Raw genomic sequence first — 19139 nt, 5'->3', positions numbered from 1 at the left:
AAATTCAGAGGTTAAGCAATGCTTGAGTGCTTTAATAAATTTTGGATTATTATTTTTTCTATAATAATTTCCAATTCTTGTTAGAGAATAATGCATAGAAACAAGTTCTTCCTGACTTGCATACAAATTTTAGAGTGTGTGGAATTCACGAAGAGCAATGAAGCTGTCTCCAATTTACGGCAGAGGCTAAGTCAAGGGGAAGGTTAACTAGAGGTCTTATTAACTCTTTTTTATGTTTCCAGAAAATTAATAAAAATCCAAAGCAATACACTGAAATAAGAAAAATCATTTTAGATCAGGACCATAAATAAGATGAAAATGTGTCAAAGGCCTTAAGAATACCACCTTGCTTAATAACTCACATTAAGTATTTAAGTTCATATCTGCTTGGCTACAGGTGCAATACTGGACAACTTTTCTTAAATTATGATTTCCATGATCGGCAAAATCTACTTCACAGTACAATCTAGTTTCTTTACATCAAGTAGGATACAATTTTTCTTCTTAATTATAAATTGACTGTGCCTGCTAAAAAAAGTTTGGAAATTTATTAAACATTAATTTGTATATGTCTAAGTGTTAAAACTGACTAATTGGAATATACAAATCTAGAAAATCATTAATAACATCAAACTGAAAAGAAATCACAAGCAACACCTCATTAATGCAAAACTAATTAGTTACATTTAAAGCTGCTATGTAATTATTTATATTAGGCTCATCACTGCGGTATGTGCTGCTGGCATATTTCATTCTTAACAGTGGAAGTATTTATTTTGTTTCCTTGCCACTAGGGAGAACTGAACTAAAATGTTAAAATGTTGACACTGCAATGTGGTTTATAGGGAAAAATGAGCTGGTGGTAATGTAATAAATATCGTCCATGGTCCCGAGTTGCACAGGGGTTTACTCACCTGTCTCAGCATTAAAATCTAATGTTAAATTTCTGTACATGTTTGAAGTGTATACCCACTCTATAGATATATATGATGATGTTTGTGTAAACAATAGAATCTAAAATGTGTTTTATTTCAATGCAAATTGGCTATCCTTCTATGTCTTATCAGCAATTTCAGTCACTTAAAATCATTAAATTCAACAATTGCCTAACACTAGCATGCCAGAAGAACATTTTCCTCATCTTTCTCCAAGTGTGAAAAAGATGTTTCCATCTCAGCACTCATCTTCTGAGTGTTGAGTGGCTCTAATTTTCAGACGACATTTGGCAGTGGAAGAGATATTGTACAGGTTACCTTTTGTAAAAAGCAGTATCTATTTGAATCTGTTTAAGGATTTGAAAATAAATCTACTAACAATGACGTGTTCTAAGGAACATAGGATAGAAGTTTAGCTTTTTGTATCCAGGCTGCGCAATCACTTAAAATCAGGAGTAGAGATGCTCAGGAATACATTCAGTATTAACACAAAAATCAAAAACAATGTCAGAGAAAATAACCTATGCTCTGGACTTAGATCTATAGAAAAACAGCAGCAAATTGTTGGTTTTCTAATATAACTGAAGGAATCACAATTGTTAAGTAACAATCTAAGGACATGCCTTATTTATTTTACTTTGAAGTCACCATTTCATTTTACACTTATTTTTACCTTGCATATTTCAAATAAAGTCTTTTGCAAGTGTGCATAATGTCTGCATGCATGTCTTAAAAGTATACTTTAATTACATCCCCCAAAATGAGTTTTTTATTAAGTCTTTAAACACTTTGTCAAAACCACTCATGCAGCTCTGCTAGGCTAGGTGTAATCTAAGGACAAAGAGATGCCACCCTACCAGCATCCTTGCACAATGAAGAGAAAATGGGTAGCTGCCTGCAGTGGTTACTCAAATCCAACACAGCATTTTCTTACTCCCCTTCCTCAAAGGAAAGGGGAACTGAGGGAGAAAATGCAATATAAAAGGGCTCACAGGTTGAGATAAGGACAGGAAGATCACACACCAATTGCTGTCATGGGCAAAACAGATTCAGGGAGACTAATGCAATTTATTGTCTGCTATCAACAGAACAGAGTACTAAGAAACTATAAGCAAACTTCCTCTCATTTACCATCTTCTACCTCCTCACTACAAGTGGCAGAAGGAAAAGTGGAATGGGATTACAGTAGTCCATAACGCTTTGTCTCTGCTACTCTGTCATGATCTCTCTGTCCCTGTTCCATGTGGGGGATGTCCTATGCAATGCTGCCTTTCCTGTACCCATCCTGCATGGACTTTCCACAGGCTGCAGGTCTTCAGGCACTGCCCCAGCACTGCCCCAGAGGTAGAAGCCCTCCTGTCCCACTGTGGGCTGCTCCCCACAGCTGCAGCTCCAGTCGGAGGCTGCACCTACAGAGGCTGTCTGTGAACCATACCTCAGCCACATCCACTGCTGCTCTGTGGGCTCCTCCATGGCTCCACTTGGAGATCTGCTCCTCGTGGTGCCCATGGTCTGCAGGGGGACAGCCTGCCCCCTTTCATGGGCCTCTCCCAGGCTGTAGGGAACTTCTGCACTGCACCTGGAGCAACTCCTGCCCTCCTTCTGCAATGACCTTGGGATGCACTCAGTTTCTCAATCCTCTTTCCCTTTTGTACAGCAGTTTTTTCCTTTGTTAAATCTGCACTCCTAGAAGTACAACCAGCATTGCTCTTTGCTCAGCTCTGACAGCAGCAAGACCCTGGCTCTGACCTGACACAGGTCAGCTTTTGGGCTCTGCTCACAGTGGCAACCCCTGCAGTTCCCCTCCAATGAAATCTTGCCACACAAGCCCAGTACACCAAGATGGATTCAAAAAGTAAAAATATCATATATATTTTGTATGTACTGCTTCACAAAGTGCAGTAACTATGGCTGCATATTCCTGTCTTTCATTGTTGTTTGATAAAATGGGTGATTTTAGAGATGTTTTTATTTCAATGTGTTAATCATAAAAACATCTGTTAGACTACATAGAGTTCAGGAACTGATGATTTGGAAATAAGAAGCCTGTACTGTGTGAAAAGTCTTCAATGAGTGAAGTGCTCATAGTCTGCAACAGTTATATATTTATGGAATGTGGATTTATTTAAAACTATGAAATATTTTATGAACACTTCTCCTATGCAGATGATTTTCTGTGTACAGATGCTCTTTTTGTCATCCACGGCATGTGACTGGGCACACAGCATTGACCCTGATTCCTGACAGCATTCGAGGTTTTACCACCACATGGCACATGAGTGTAGCCACTGGAAACAGTGTGGCCTCTATTACCCAAAGGATAATATAATATGAACATTTGTACTTCACACTCACTAGTACAGTCAGAGACAAACAAGAATGCATACCTTACATGAAACAAGATCTCTATGTCATACATTTATTTTCTGCCTGCCTCGTTCAGGTACCAGGATATCTGGTCCTGAGTAGGTGCCTGTAAATATTTATGTACCGTCTATGACAGAGAATTCTAATTAAGACTAGTAGCCATTGGCATTAAAATCAACACCAGAAAGCATGAAATAATGTTACCACATGCTATTACGCAGCATTAGTTCCGTTGTATCAAAGCTTGCTTTAAAGTCCATTTAGTTAAATGGAAAGACTTATTGATTTTAATGGGCCTGCATCAGACCCTTGAGAACTAACAACCTTTCTGATACATTTGCATAAGTAATTTACCTACTAAATCTAACAAAAACTGGGGACCTATTAACCGTAGCTAAAAGAGCAAAAAATAAACTCCTCCAACAGTTTCCATTAGATGAGAGTATAAATTAATTGCAGGTCCAATCTGGTGCATTAATGAACTTGAAATCAGTGGTAATCTTCACTTTCACTTCATCACACACTGCATCAGAACACCAAATCAGTCCACTCAGTGTCTACAGGGAAATAACCTTGTTTAAAAAAATTCACTGCACTGAACTTGTTCCAATACTACTACAGGCTATCTCTGAGTGTTTATCTGTGTCAGTAAAGCTTCTGCTAGAAAATAAAATGTTCCTCTCAAAGCTTGTAAAAAGACAGAAAGAAAAGGTGATGGGAGAGGAAGGGGATTCTCTCTACCTTTTGAGAACACAGAAGAATAGGGCAGGATGCTGGAAAGGATTCTAGTAACTCTGTTACAAAGCCAAAATGAACAAAATTAGAACGTATCCCAGTGATATCACAGTTCAGTACAGTTTTATACTTCTGGGCAGAATTGGGCAAAATGTATCTTATAGGACTGCAGCTTGCTAACATGCAAACAAGAGAAAACACACAAGTAACATACTGCTTGCAAAATCAAGCTTTGATTTAAAATTTCCACTCGGAGATCTACCACTACAGGCTGGAACAGACTTATCAACTTTGAAAAGCTATTGGAAATATCTGTCACACTTCTGTTAAGAACAGTCCATAATATGCTAGCTATGCCTCTTACCATAATGCAATAATTTAAATATTAGGAGCAATGAAAAACTGGAGAAACTGTGAAGCTTTAATTACCAACAAAGCGATATGAAACGGATTTAGTGCAGAGAAAAGAGAAACTGCTCAGAATCAGGACAGATGGGCTGATAATGCAATGCCATGCTAACTCATTTATTTCTCAGCTTAACTTATAATGAAAGGTAGTTTATGTAGGTCCAAATTTAGCATAACCTGAGAGGAGCATCCTGGTAAGCTCTCCCTTACTTGATAAATCTCAGCTCGTGATTAAATCTTGTTGAAGAGAAAGCTAAGTCTTAACTAATAAAGAATGAATTATAATAATATATTTTTTCCAAAATTATTTCTCTGTTCCACTAAGAAAATATATTGATTTTTATGAACAAAGGTAGCAAGGTAAAGCATCATCTCTGTGGTATGAGACTTTGTTGTTGTTGTCGTTGTTTGGTGTAAACAGATGGGTTTTGGAGGCTCATATTAATGAGACAATTCTCATACACTGTTAATAAATCCAAAGACTTTAATTTCCCAAAAGGCATCTGGTTTGAATCAGAAGATTTCAATATTCTGTGCAGAGAGACACTGAAAGGCAGAGAGAAATGAAAAGTTTTAGGCCAATATGTTATATTTCTTTATGCACAATATAACTCCATTCAAGATTTGACACTAATTATGCCAGTTTATGCACTCTGTCTCATACTAAAAATCCCTTTTCCCCTTCCTGTGAAATCAGCAATACCAGTTGCTTCACTGGCAGATAAGTGCACTGGGAGATACTGAATCAGGCTGAAGAATCTCCCTGAGCTGTTGTACTCTGGGTCATAATTTTTTTCTTTATAAATGCGGAAATATCCTATCTCTACCAAGCAAAGAGGATCTAAACCACATTCTGATTTGTTTCAGGGAGTGACTAACTAGAGAAGCTATTAACAAATAGCTCCAAGCCCTCTATTACTTCCTTGCTTCCTTGCTTCCCCACCTTTGTTTATAGAGGCAGACTTCCCCAGAATCTTATCTTTCCCTTGAAGAAGGAGATTCCCTGAGCTCTCAACCTGCTTAACTATAAGCATGAGCAGACAAGCTAACAATGATTCTCTTGGTTCTGCAACGTGGAAATTCAGAGTTAAGTGTTCTCTACAGAGCTTTTCCCCATGATCTGATTCTGCACTCTGGGCAGCTCAAGCACTTAAGTATTCCAGTACCTCTCATGTTCAGATTTGGGGATGTTCAGTTTCAGAGACAGATCATCAAATCCCTCTAAGCCTTTGTCATACACTATCACGTCACACACACTCACACATGTAGAACCTTCAGCAAAACTTTCTGGGCTGTTAGATAAAGGTATGAATTATGCCCTTCTTACAAGACCCAGTGAAATGAGATCAACGTGAAGTGCCACAGTTCTTTGCTAAGTTAAATGAAGAAGACTTAAGAACAATCTGCATTCTGCTGTGCTTAAATTATAAACATTCATCTGAGACAGTTTCTGTTAAAAAGATGTCTGTGGTAAAGCCCATTTCCTTTCTGTGTGAAACAAGAAAATGCTCTGTAGTTCCTGCCTTTTGGGATCCTCTCCACTTTACTCTTTTGGGTAAACACGGATATTAGGCAATGCCTAATTCTGCTTTTCTTTGTTTTAAATACTATTTTTATAAGGATTCGAGGCCTACACAAGAAAACACTGAACAGCTATTCTGCTTGTGAAGATAAACTTAGAATAATCCAGGCATCAGAATAGACTTTGTTTGTAGTAAAAAATGTGTTGGTATAAAAATAGGAAATATAATTTTAAAGAGGAAAAAAAAAGCTGTGAATCACTTTGCTGAAACAGCATATGGCTTGGGAAGACCACGTCAGAAATGGCTGGCAGTGGGGAAGGCATCATGGGAATGAACGCTTGCTGCTCTCCCAGGCATCCATAAGTGGGCACTGCTGGAGGCACGCTATACTACATGGACCTTTTTCTTGCCATATCTGATCTGAAATTCTAAGTATATATGTTCTAAATATTGTGATTTTTGTCACTTCCTTTATCATGGAGCTTCTTTGCAAAATTAGCTCCTCTGGAAAGTAGGAAAGATCATCTGTAGGAATAGACTAACAATTCAGAGGTTTGTGCAACTCTGCCATGATCAGATGACACAGAGGCAATGTCCCCTATCTGTGTTTACTTACGTCAAGCAGTACAATTTAGAAATGAAAGTTCAAAGAGAGATGTTAAGGAGGGACTAGCAGGTTTAGTGGAGAATTTCACCACATGACAGGCTGCAGCAGCAGTGATGGTTGCTGTGAGGCATACCTTCTACCACTACACAATCTCCATAAGCATAGATAATTTTTGTTTGGGTGATCTCTGGGATAGAGTGTTATAAAAAATCACACACTGTATCAGCAGAAAAGAGTGGTCCTTGAAACATGGTAAGACTGCCTCTCATTTAGCAGTTAATTCTGAACTAAGTTAGATTCTATGCCGCTGGCAGCTGGCACTTCAGCTTTCTCCATGCATGAGCATCAACTAGAAGTTACTTCTGTAGTAAGCCAGGGACTAGTTTGATCATCCTTTGTTCAAACGTTCAGAAATATTCATGGATGTGAAGAAACTCTCCTGTCTAATGAGGGCTGACTACTTAAAAACAAATAAAAATCTCAGCTGAATTAAAGCTGCTGGTAATGCTTTATTGCTTAGAGCTCCCAAACAGATAAACTGTGATCGCTTCTGTTTAGAACATGTTGCCTCAGGAAACCCAAAGTAATTAAAGAACAGCTGAAAAATAATAATGCAGTGAGAGGAAAAAATATGCAGGAGCAAAGTTATCTCCTGAAAGAAAGAACATTACAGAAAACCTGTACTGCAGGTATACATGCTTTTCTTTGAGCCAAGTCTTTGAATAAACATGAGGAGCAAAAATCAAAGCAGGTCTGGCAATGTAGTAGGTAAACTTTCCCACCAATGCTGTTAAAGCAAAATATTCTTGCTCAGATATCTGCAAGAATGGTATACTGAACTTTGTCTTTACATGGCAGTGATTTCTTACTATTTGCAGGTAATATTTTCAAATTTCACTGCCTCAATTTTTACGTTATCAGTGAAAAACAGCATTTTGTCCAGAGCAGCTACACTTTGTCAGGAACTTGATTAAAATATCAGAGTTCAGTTATTCTTCTTAAATAACTAGGGTTTATTTAATTATGCAGTTTTTCTGAAGTTCTTTTGCTTCTTTGCAAGCACAGACTGGGTGTACCCAGCCTATGGTACAGACTAGGATAGGACTTTTCATAAAAGAATACAAAATTGCTAGAGAAACAACAAGTCAAAACACATGTAAGTGATAATATCTAGATATTATTTCTGATCTGTGGAGAAGATGGTACATCAAGTCACAAACTCATCAGGAGATTGCCTTTGATTTTCTTTCAAATGGGGGAGAAATAAACAGCTACAGAAAAAGCTACTCTAACACTGGAGGAGGTCGGACAAATGGATAGTAGGAGGAACTGGCAGAACTGTCAGGATGCATATACAGCTGTGGACTGGCTGGTGGAGGTAGAGGATGTGTGAGGAATGTGGAATTAGGATGTCTGAAAGTGCATGAATGTCTGAGTGAGGAGCTGAAGTTGAATTAATAGAATTTGGAATTGTGGAAGCATTAGGAGAATGTAAAAGATATGTAATGTAAGCTATGGGTTACATATGGTGGCATAGAGAAAATGATGTAAGGATAGAAGGTTTTGAACTGAAATGAGTGGGAGATAATATTTCTCACTAAATCATATCCCTCAAACAAACCAACTAAGCGTTCCTTGAACACCTCCAGTGTTGATGACTCCATCAGCTCCCTGGGCAGCCCATTCCAGCACCTGACCACTCTTTCAGAAAAGTAGTATTTCCTAATGTCCAGACTGAATCTCCCCTGGCACAGCTTGAGACCACTGCTTCTAGTTCTATCAAGAGTGACACGAGAGAAGAGGCTGAATCTCAGCTCCCTGCAACCTCCCTTCAGGTAGTTAGAGAAAGCAATAAGGTCTCCTCTGAGCCTCCTCTTCTCCAGACTGAACAATCCCAGCGTCCTAAGCCACACTCATAAGGCCTGTGCTCCAGACTCCTCACCAGCTTTGTTGCCCTTCTTTAAACATGCCCCTGGGTCTCAATGTCTTGCTTGCAGTGAGGGGCCCAAAACTGGACACAATACTCGAGGCGCAGCTTCACCAGAGATGAGTACAGAGATACAATTACTTCCCCGCTCCTGTTAGCAACACGATTTCTGATACAAGCCAGGATGCCATTGGCTTTCTTGCCTACCTGAGCACACCACTGGCTGATGTTCAGCCAAGCACTGACCAATACCCCCAGATCTGTATCCTCTACACAGTCTTCCAGCCTCTCCTCCCCAATCCTGAAATGTTGCCTGGGGCTAGAATACATACTTTTTCATAATAAAATATCAAAGTTACATAAAAATATAAATTTAATTTGTATAAATTATTGGAATAGAAACCAAGGACTTCTTGTTAATCCCAGGTACTCAAAATATATCATTTTAAAATTTCTATTATGCTATATTACACATGAAAATGACTAAATATATCTTAAGGTATAATTTGAAAAGGTTATTAACATGAGGAGGGTAGAGCAAGCACTTGTTTATGTACATGGTTTGCAGTTCATTTTAGCACATTTCAAAACAGTATTTTCCTTAGCCTACTGGTTGGAAAATCGATTATTTTTTTTTTCCAGATTGAGATCAAGTAAATGCCACCCACTTGAATATATATTTCACTTCAAGTTTTAATCTCTGTGGGGTTAGTTCTCCAAGGAGCTGCTTAATCATCAAATTAACAAAGCAGTTCATTGAATAGATTCACAACTACTTCATACACAGTCTGAATAATAAAAGCAGTGTAGGTTTCTGTCTATTCAAGATCATTTTTATCACATCTGCATTGGAATTTGTTTAGCCATAATCTTTTGTAGTTGCTCCTTATGAATAAAGAACTACAGAGAAATCTTAGATTATGGAATGGTTCATATTCTCATCAGAATCTCTATTTGCACATAAATTTTAATACTTTTCCCTGATAATTTATTGTATGTAGTATTTAATTTGCTGAGGAAATCACTGACGTTCTTAAAGAGTACATATGGCTTTATAAGGCATTAGTATTTTATTCATTTTCCTCACAGAGTTCTATTCAGTTAGTTTGTGTAGCAGAAACCAGATCATACATATTTGAGATGTTCAACTAAATGTGAAATAACACAGTTTTCCTCTTCACTCTGAAAATAAAACAGTATTGTAAATGTTTCTGTAATAACATACCTCCATCCATACATTCTGGAGTGAAAGAAATATCATCAAGGGCAAATTCTGTGGGCTCTCTCTGCCCCACTTCAACTTCAAAAGCAACTCTGAAAGGAGCATTACTGGAGAGGATCACATTTGCATACATCCATTTGTTCTCTTCATTTTTGCTAGAAGACCACATAAGAATATCCATTCCATGTTCTTCAACAGAATATACCTGTAGACCAAGAAGTTCAAGAGATGTAATTGACTCAGTGCTGAAGAAGATACAGAGGAACATGTCTAACCAAAGTAATATGGCCTTCTTGGTGAGGTACAAAAGTTATTAAATACTTTTGCTCTATCTAACCCAGATGCAAATAAAAAGCTACTCTGAAAAAAATATATATAAAAATAAAAAGAATTGCTAAGATAATCTCTGATTGGAAAACCTACAGACTGGTTCATCATATAGAAGCTGAAGAGTAAAGTCCTAACCCAAATTTCATCTTGACACTGAAGAAAAGATTAAGGCTCATGAGTTATCCTTTCTTTTCTAAAATGTAAACTTAAAGTTATGAGACTAGGTGAAGATTTTGGAGACATAGACGATAGGCTTTAAGGCCTCTAGTTTGGTACAACTAATTAATACTGTGTTTCATTGTAAATTAAACCAAGAATATTTAGCAACAATAAAAATAAAATAAAGAAAAACAGGCAAAGAAATGGGAATGACAACAAATGAATTCACAGATAAACAACTGGTGAATTAATTTCATGCATAGGATTATGTAAATTATGTAGGTAGCTGCATTTCTCACTCAGGGGTTCAAAATCCTCATACAATTTAAACCAGGGTCAGAAATAATGAAAAAAAAAAAAAAGAAAAGAAAAAAAAAACAAAAAAGCTAGAATAATGAAAGTCAGCACATTCCAACCATTTCATCTGATAGTTATTTCCTTAAGAGACTGGGAATTTTAATTGTTATCCTCTCCTCCTCACTTTCAATAACATCATTCTCTCAAGTTCATCATCAAATTATTAATTAGTTGACCTGGTGGTTCATGTTTCCACTTTAGCATCCCACTTAAACAATGGAACATGAAAAAAATCCCACAAAATCTGAGACTAAAGAAAGTTATAAACTTAAATCCATACAAATGATATGTGTCATTTGTATATCTTTGACTTTCTTTTATTTCATTGAATATCTTTTGACTTTGAGACAAGATAAAAACCCAAACCACATACTTTACAGAAGTTACTGCATTGACCAAAATAGTTTCTATTCTGGACTAGAGGAGAATCAAGAGGCCTATCACTCAGTAATCCAAATTAGTACCTAACATAGCCAAGTTTGATGTTGTTATACAGGACTATCCAGCACCAGTCTTCCAGAAAGCTAAAAATCATGCTGGGCAACACTAAGAAGTTTTGAGAAAAAATAGCTGAATTAAGCCATTAAAAAAAAAATGAAAAAAGGTATATGCATTCACACTATCAGGTTATAAGTCCTCAATAAACTGAATCTCCCAATTAGACTAACTGCAGGCAAAGTCAGGACTGTATTACAGCATCTGTACATACATCACAGGGACCATTCACTGTTTCACCAATCATGATAAGCCCTACAGTCTCATTACTCTGAATCTTTACAGCACACAAAAGTATTAGTGTGGTTTTAGCTATTACTGTGTCACACAGGTGTTATGCAATGATATTTTCTATTTTTTGAAGATTAATACTGAGATAACAATATTGTTTCTGGTACACCTAAATGAAAAGTTCCACAGATGAACAAATAACTGTTGTGGGAAGAAGCAAACACTTAGAAAATAAAAACAAGACAATACTAGAATCTCTTACAACTGGACATTTGAAGGCTGTCTCATGGTTTAAATTCAGATTTTTCTTTGTGGGTTTTATTATCAGGCTGGTAGGAGAGGTTTTTCAGAGCATGCTAACTGTTTGAGCAGTTCTTTGTATGTACAGAGTACCTACATCATGTCTACATGGGGACTGATCTCAAATGGAATGCAGACTGCTGTGTACACGCAAGCCAGCCTAGAAATTCATGCTGAGTATAAGAAATAAACTCATCCTGAAATCTGCTATAAATGGCCAGTGGACCTGGAGGGCAGCAAGTTAAACCAGGTCTAGAAAATTCATTTTGATGACATCTGCTTCTACCTGCATGGATGCAAGATTAATTTCCTTTCTTTTAGATATGAACATGAGATATATGTTAGATATGCCATATAGTAAGGGTGTGCAAATAGATAATTATTAGTTATTAGTTAGTATGCCATGTTAATTTTCATGTTTGTGTCTCCCATTAGATTTCACTTCAACTGTCATATTGTTTATCCTAATAAAAACATGTAGAAACTGATAGATTTTAGAATAAATCTCTGAACTGCTACACAGGAAATCTCAGGTGAGCTCCCACCTCTACTTTTCATGTACACTCTTTGGTATATACTTAATTCCCATTTTCTGCTGCAGTGCTCCTGAATGCATTTACTTTACTTGCCTCAAGTCCTTATCCACTACTTAATCAAGGAAGTGGCTATCTTATTTTGTATGCCTCTTTAAAAATTCAGATAAAATTTCTGAAAAAAATATGTAATTTAAAATATATGGTAAATCAAATGAGGTTACAACTGTGTTCATAAAAATGGTGCCTGTTTCTTTAGCTTGGGATACAGATCTCAAAGATTATGCCCAATGAAATTAAAAGATGTCATAGTGTATCCTTCACCAAGGTTACTTTTGTCTCTAAAAGTTTAAGGCATTTTTTGAGACAGGAATAGTGTACAGAAGATTTAATAGTGTACAGAAGATTTTTGCTTATGCTTTTCAGAAGGATACACATAGCACAGTTGCTGAGTAAGGCTGACACAGAATGAAACAAGAGAATAATCCCCGGTTTCTGTTCAGTCGTGTTGGCTTAGTACATCTCTAAAAATATGCAGCATATGAATGGTAAAGAAAATTCTCACAGAGCTCTCCAATGCCCTCAAAAGTTAGAGTGCTGTCACGCTTAGTGCCCTCAGAGACTTTCCAACACCTCCCCACACAGCAACATACGAATTGCACACAAGCTAGCCTGGCAGTGGAAACAATTTAAGGCTTCAAAGAGGAAAAGGCTAATAAAATGAATCCCACCCAACCAAACAACAACAATAAAAATAAATCTACACCTTCAGTGAAAAACCTGTTGAATAACTATCTACCAGGCTCTGGAGAGCTGTGCTTAATCTAACTGTAGGCTAAATACTATCATTTTAATTTCAGTGTAACAAGCATATATTGCACTAACTAGTCAGTTTGTACTGACACACTTTCTAGAGTTCACACACAGTCTAAATGGCAAAGAACAGGATAGAGCTATCACTTCATTTATTGTGGAGTTAAGAGCTGAAGACTGAAAATATCCCAGTACACACTTCATGGAGATTCTAAGAAGAATTTAGCATGAAAATCTCCAAGAGGCAAACACATGAGAGAAGCTATTATAGTTGCTACTTGGTCTTTCTCCAAAGTGCCTCTGCCAGCTGGTTTATTTGTAGTCCATATGAGAATGGCATTCTTTCACTAATCCTATTCCCCTGCCTTTAAAATCATGACTCAGTTTTAATTCTCCACAGCATGTTCTGTGCATCAGAGACTCATTAATTCATCTTTTTCAACTTCTTTTTCATTTGGGGAAGGGGGGGGGGGGGGGGGGGGTAGGACGGGAGAAAGTGCATGTAGTTTTGAAGGTCACAAAATATAAGCTGTAATTTTCTACTTAGTCATCAGCAGAACTCATGTGGCTACCTCATACCTTCATGCTGACTCTTCAAGATAGAAAATTATCTTCCTGATCTTCTCTGACTCTAGCAGTTGCTATACTGGAAGGTACTATGTTCCATCTGCAAGGTTAATTAATTGGCTAATAACCAAGAAGTCAAAGTAGCTCTGAAGAGTGTGTTCTCCCAATGTTCCCACCATGCTCTCTTAAATCACCAGCCTGAGAAGCAGGAGAATCTTTGGAAAGACAACATATACTAGGCAACAGATATGTGTCAGTTGAAAAACTGTACCACTGACTCCAGTGAATAAAGATACTAAGTTTTCTGCTCCATATCCTTAGGATTATGTCTGCCAACTCTTCTTGTCCCTTGGCAGTCATCACTGCACACCTTACTTAGATCTACAGGAAATACAGGAACACTGAAATTGTTTCTCCAAAACCCATGAGTAGATTAGCAAAACTGAATCACCATTTATTGTTACACTGGAGAAACACTTGAAAATTGGTGCCTCTTTTCTCTTCATTTCCTTAAACATGAGTTTGAAGCAATAAAAATATAGCCATTTTTAGTAAAAGTGAGCCATTCTACATAAAAATGTATTGCACCTCATTTCCTTTAGCATCCACAAGTATCAAGGTAGAAGACTGATATATTAGCATTATACTATCACTTTGAGAATTAACATTGGCTTTAATTCCCAATTGTATGACAAACCCCTAGAATAAACTAATAGAAAAAGCATGCTGCAGTTTAATGAAAACAGAGTGCTTTCTGGCAGATGAGCAATAGGATTGCAACTGGAATGCAACAGATATTGAAATAAGCTTGATTTCTTGCTGAAATGTTTCTACTGTTTCATTAAATACAACTAAGCAGTTATCAAAATGTGAAGAGAAATACATCTTTTTAAATTTACATTTGCAGAATTTACACAATAAAAATTGTATATATTTAGAATTATTCTTTTTCAGAGCATATTAAAATATCAGACTAGTCCTGGGTCTAATACTGAATAAATCAACTCTCAAAGGCTATCAACAATTACTTCTAATGAAAGCTTATGCTTTGTACTAAATCATTATTAAATAATTTTCTTCTCTTGTTGGCTAATAGTTGACTGATGTCCCAAAGCATCAGTACTCAGATCTTTTTAAAATTACATTCATTCTATCTTAATGCAAGGAGAGTTCTTGTGTATATTTTAACCTTTTTAAAGTTAATAACAATAATACTCTATGCTTCTGCTTCCTTGTAAAAATTAGAAAGTTTATGGTAATATAAATCTGTCACTGAAATATGTATTTTGAATAAAGATGAGAAAGTACTTTTAATTCTTTCTCTAATCTCAATGAATGCTCCCTTTGTTGTGTTGAAATAGAAATATTTCCATAACATTTTTTTCTTGCTTTACATTATTTTGTGAAGCTTTACCACATCTACTTCTTTCACTAAGATATCCTTCATTTTTTATCTTCCTTTTTACAGATTTAGTCATTTTAATCATTCATCTCTGCATATATTCTCTCTCTGCAGTCTTTTCTTTTAATACAGATCTGACAAGAATGTTGCAGAAAGCTGTATTTCAGATAATACCTATAATATCAGCTGTAGTAGTGACATTATTTTATTCTAATGTATTATACAGATTTCCTATTACAATTTGACTTTTTTTCACCTCCACTGCCTGAGCAAAAATCTTCTCTGAGCTGCTGCTCTTTTATCTCTCTCTTTTTTTTTTTTCTTTTTTTTTTTTTTTCTTCTTCTCCTTTTATTTTCTTTTCTTTAGATTTTTTTTTTTCCTAATCTTTTGGACTTTTTTTTTCTTCTTTATTATTATTATTTAACTGATCTTAGTTCCTTTTTATCCCTTGTACTTTAATGTATTTCTACATAAAAAGCAGCACTGCTGATAGGAAAACTTATTTGTGTGCTGGATTAAGAAAACTCTTCATAGATGATTTTCTGAAATCAAAGCTAATCAAAGTTAACCAGTTTGTTTGAAAGAGGTTTAAAAAAAATAAGAAAAAAAGTAAAGAAGACTCTGGCTGGCTGCCTAAACACACATAGAATTCATACGTCTACTTATTCACTAATCCTAATTGTTCTGTAATGATTGAAAAACTCCAGTTCAGAAACTCCTTAAAAAAATCTTTCTCTACATTCTTGCACACTGAACTTAAAACAAATCTTTCACGGGTAATCTCAGAGTAGTTCCATTACCAGCACGTCCAAAAGATAATCACTGTTTGCTTTATACTTCAGCTTAATCTGGAATTCTCTTGGCCTTTTCCTACTGTTTTACTTTCTTAATCTGAATGTGCAAAGTTTGAATAATATGAAGGGATAAATAATGTAAACTGAGAAGAATGAGTTTGAAGTCATGGTGTGGTATTTACTCAAATAATAAAATTACAAGCTCGTTGCATAAAAATACTTCTAAAAAAAGGTGATGAATTATCACAGAATCAGAGATTCACAAAATTGTAGGGGTTGGAAGGGACTTTTGGTAACCATCTAGTTCAGACACCTGCTAAAGTAGGTTCCCTAGAGTAGGAATAGTATACAGAGTACACAGCAAAGAAGGTTTTGATAGTATTTAATAGTGAAATAGGCAATGTCAATTCCTGTATATGTAGTATTCAAGTGAAATTAAGACTGGAACAAAATCATTACTGTTAAAGTTGACAGATTTGTTTTGTATATTGGTGTAATGAAGTTGAGGTGAAGTACAGCTAAAGAGAGATTTAGATCACTTCAGATGCAGAAATTCAGACACTACTACTGAATTATTGATATGGCATGATTTAGCAGAAGTGCTTTTTCTCTTACCTTTAAGACTCCTGTTTGCCTAGAAGGAAACATCCAGAACCAGAATCGAACTCTGCAGACCCCAAGGCTGGCTGGGAAGAATTCGGTAGTAATTATCCTTGCTCTACTTCCTTCCTCCTGGGCAGTTGAGTTTACATACAAAAAATGCTTCCCTTTACCTTAGTAAAAAGATTACAAACAGTTTTTCAGTACTAATTTATGCTTTAGAGGATAATCATTCTTACCACTTCAGGTGCTGTTGTCTTTTACAACACGCATGTATAACCAGCCTTGATAATATTGAGTTGTTAAACCTTTGCCTATTTCTGTGTGTTATATTTGATATTAATATAACATTCTGCAGACCTCACTCTGCATTTTCAACCTTGTGTAGATACTCGATTCATATTTGAGTAATAAATTTAAATCATGTCACAAACACTGACACTCATTCACAGATGCTGAAAAAGTCAGTAAGGTGGAGCTTCTGTATATGAACTCCAAACATTACTGTCCCAAACTACTCAGCTCGTTTTTAATAGTATTCAGAAAGTTAACCAATTCTTTCTGTTCCTCAATTACATAAATGTATGAAATATTGGAGCATGTTGGTGTGCAGAACTAGTAGGTCTACTAACAAAATATTACCGGCCTTAGAGATCATTAGATCAGAAAGAGAAATATTTATTATGGATACCAGTCAAATGAAACCCAGAACTGGGACAATTATTAATCAGTAGTGTCTATCAAGGAAATAATCTGTTTCTATCATTGCCTTTGAAGCAATCATTTAAAAAATGATTTTCAGATGGGTTTATCTAGGTGTCATTTCAAGCTTCAAACTTTTTCAGAAAACAAATTTTCTAAGTTGAGAAAAAAATACTTGAAAAATTGTAATTACATGGATATACTATATTATTCATAGACAGAATATATGATATATAGCAAAATTATAAGCATAATAAGCAGTGAAAGTTAAATAAATCTGCTTTTCCAGGTGTTGAAGTCTGTAAGGTTGAGATGTTTTGCATTTGAACAGCTACATCCTTTGTGTTTAAATAGCTCATGGATACTGTGGTAAAAGGTTGAAAGTGTCTTGTTTTAGGACAAAAGAAAAAAAATATTCTATGGAAATTTATGGAAATGACAGTTTTTAAAGGTGAGACTTGAATAAGCTGCACCATGGCCAGATTGCATAATGTTAGACAGTTGAAACATAGCTGTTATCACTAAATGGTTTTGTATTTAAATCACAGGGTTTATTTTCTCCTGGAGACTGTACTAATGAAGTGAGTTGGTTATGTTAACCCAATGTAAAATTATCAGAAATTAATATTCTGAATGAATTGACACATATTTCTGCACATAACAGGGAGTCAGTATCCAGTCTGCTGGCAATTCCGACAAGCGATTCCTTTTCATTATAGCCAATGTGTAAATTTCTTGTTACTTCATATACAAGTAAATTGCAAAAACAGGCATTTTGTGAAAACATTTGCTGAAATTCTGTTTTCCTTTACCTCCTCTTTTTATTAAATTTGTTATGATTGATAGGTAATTTCATAGATGCAAAGATCAATCAATTGAATTCAAGGAACTGAAATGGAAAAACATACTATATTTTATTGAGGAGCTGAGGGCTAGTGTTTCTTTTATCAACACTCTGCATCAAAGGAAAAGCAAGAAAGCAAATCAGACTACTGATTTGCAAGGAACATCTTTGCCTGGGATAGGTGCATTAGTTTCTGTGTCTCTGCTCCATCCCTTTTAAAGAGGAATGAACTTCCATATCTAGAGCCAATGGCAACACAGAGTAGCATAGATAACTGCTTTTTCTAAAGTGACAAACTGTGATTGGTGGCAGTCAAGCATTTTCCTCATCATCTGGCTAGCAGCTCCTGCAGCAGATGTAGGATCCAGTAAGTGAAAAGATTAATGTGTGGAACAGAAATGGCTGCAGCCAACTGCTGATGTCTTTGTTCAGTTTGGAATGTGAACCACCAAAAAACTTAAAACACAGAACTCATGCAGATTAAGAATTCAAATGAAAAACTGTATAGATTGTGGCATTTCTACATTGAATATAAAAAATTCTTTGTTTATAAAATAGAAACTACAGTAGGATTCCTAACTGTTAAAAAATCTACAATAAAATGAAGAAATTCTGAAATAAAGATTGGGATATTTTTTGGTAGAAATTAAATTTCTCTCACATCAATATCAAGGAGGAAAGTTAAGACCTTACTTATGAACCTTAAGCATTTCACGTGCATCTGCACAGACTCCTCAGCTTCTCTTTAAGGACCAGTGAATGACTGCATGTTTTCCTGGAGTTCATTAGGACTGCACTATACTCCAGGAGAAGTAGATTATTTGAAACATTAACAATATCAGTATCAATAACTTAGTAACTTCTGACTACTGACAAATATATCCTTTTGTTCAGTATTAAAATATTAGTATCTGTATCTTTCAAAACTTTTCAAATAAACCCTTCACTAAATTTTTCATTGCAGACTTGTAAAAATATAGTGCTTTTGTAGAAGTATGTTGTACAGTTTTAAAAGAGTTCTGCTGCATCCCAGATGGATACCTGGTGTATGGTCTGTATCAGGACTCATTTGTCCAGTGACACCGCCACTGCCAATAGTCCAGTCAAAATCATCCCAAGGGTCTTGTGTTAATCCACATACAGTTGTCCATTCTTGCTCTTGTGTCTCAAAGTTACAACTTCCAGGAATACTTGTGTAGTAACCTGAAAATATAAAAGGCAGTAAATTATCATCTCAGTTTATAAAAATGTAATGAGCATACTGAACTTGGTAATGGAGAGGATTCT

The 19139-nt window shown here is 35.9% G+C and overlaps 1 protein-coding gene across 3 annotated transcripts in view; it reads right to left on the bottom strand.

Moving 5' to 3' along the window:
- Positions 1-19139, bottom strand: part of MALRD1 (MAM and LDL receptor class A domain containing 1) — a 196561-nt gene that overhangs the window by 46428 nt on the left and 130994 nt on the right. For all 3 annotated transcript variants that reach the window (XM_015853499.3, XM_015853500.3, XM_085538687.1), the window contains exons 30-32: positions 18894-19055; positions 16322-16479; positions 9728-9929 (exon numbers count right to left, since the gene is read on the bottom strand). In XM_015853499.3, coding sequence (XP_015708985.2) covers positions 9728-9929; positions 16322-16479; positions 18894-19055 — 522 coding nt within the window. The remainder of the gene's footprint in view (positions 1-9727; positions 9930-16321; positions 16480-18893; positions 19056-19139) is intronic.

This window comes from Coturnix japonica, chromosome 2 (genome assembly GCF_054131305.1).
Source record: "Coturnix japonica strain WE chromosome 2, WE-NBRP24, whole genome shotgun sequence".
Taxonomy (NCBI): domain Eukaryota; kingdom Metazoa; phylum Chordata; class Aves; order Galliformes; family Phasianidae; genus Coturnix; species Coturnix japonica.
Note: the sequence above shows the minus strand (reverse complement) of the source record. Positions and strands in the feature narration are given on the sequence as shown.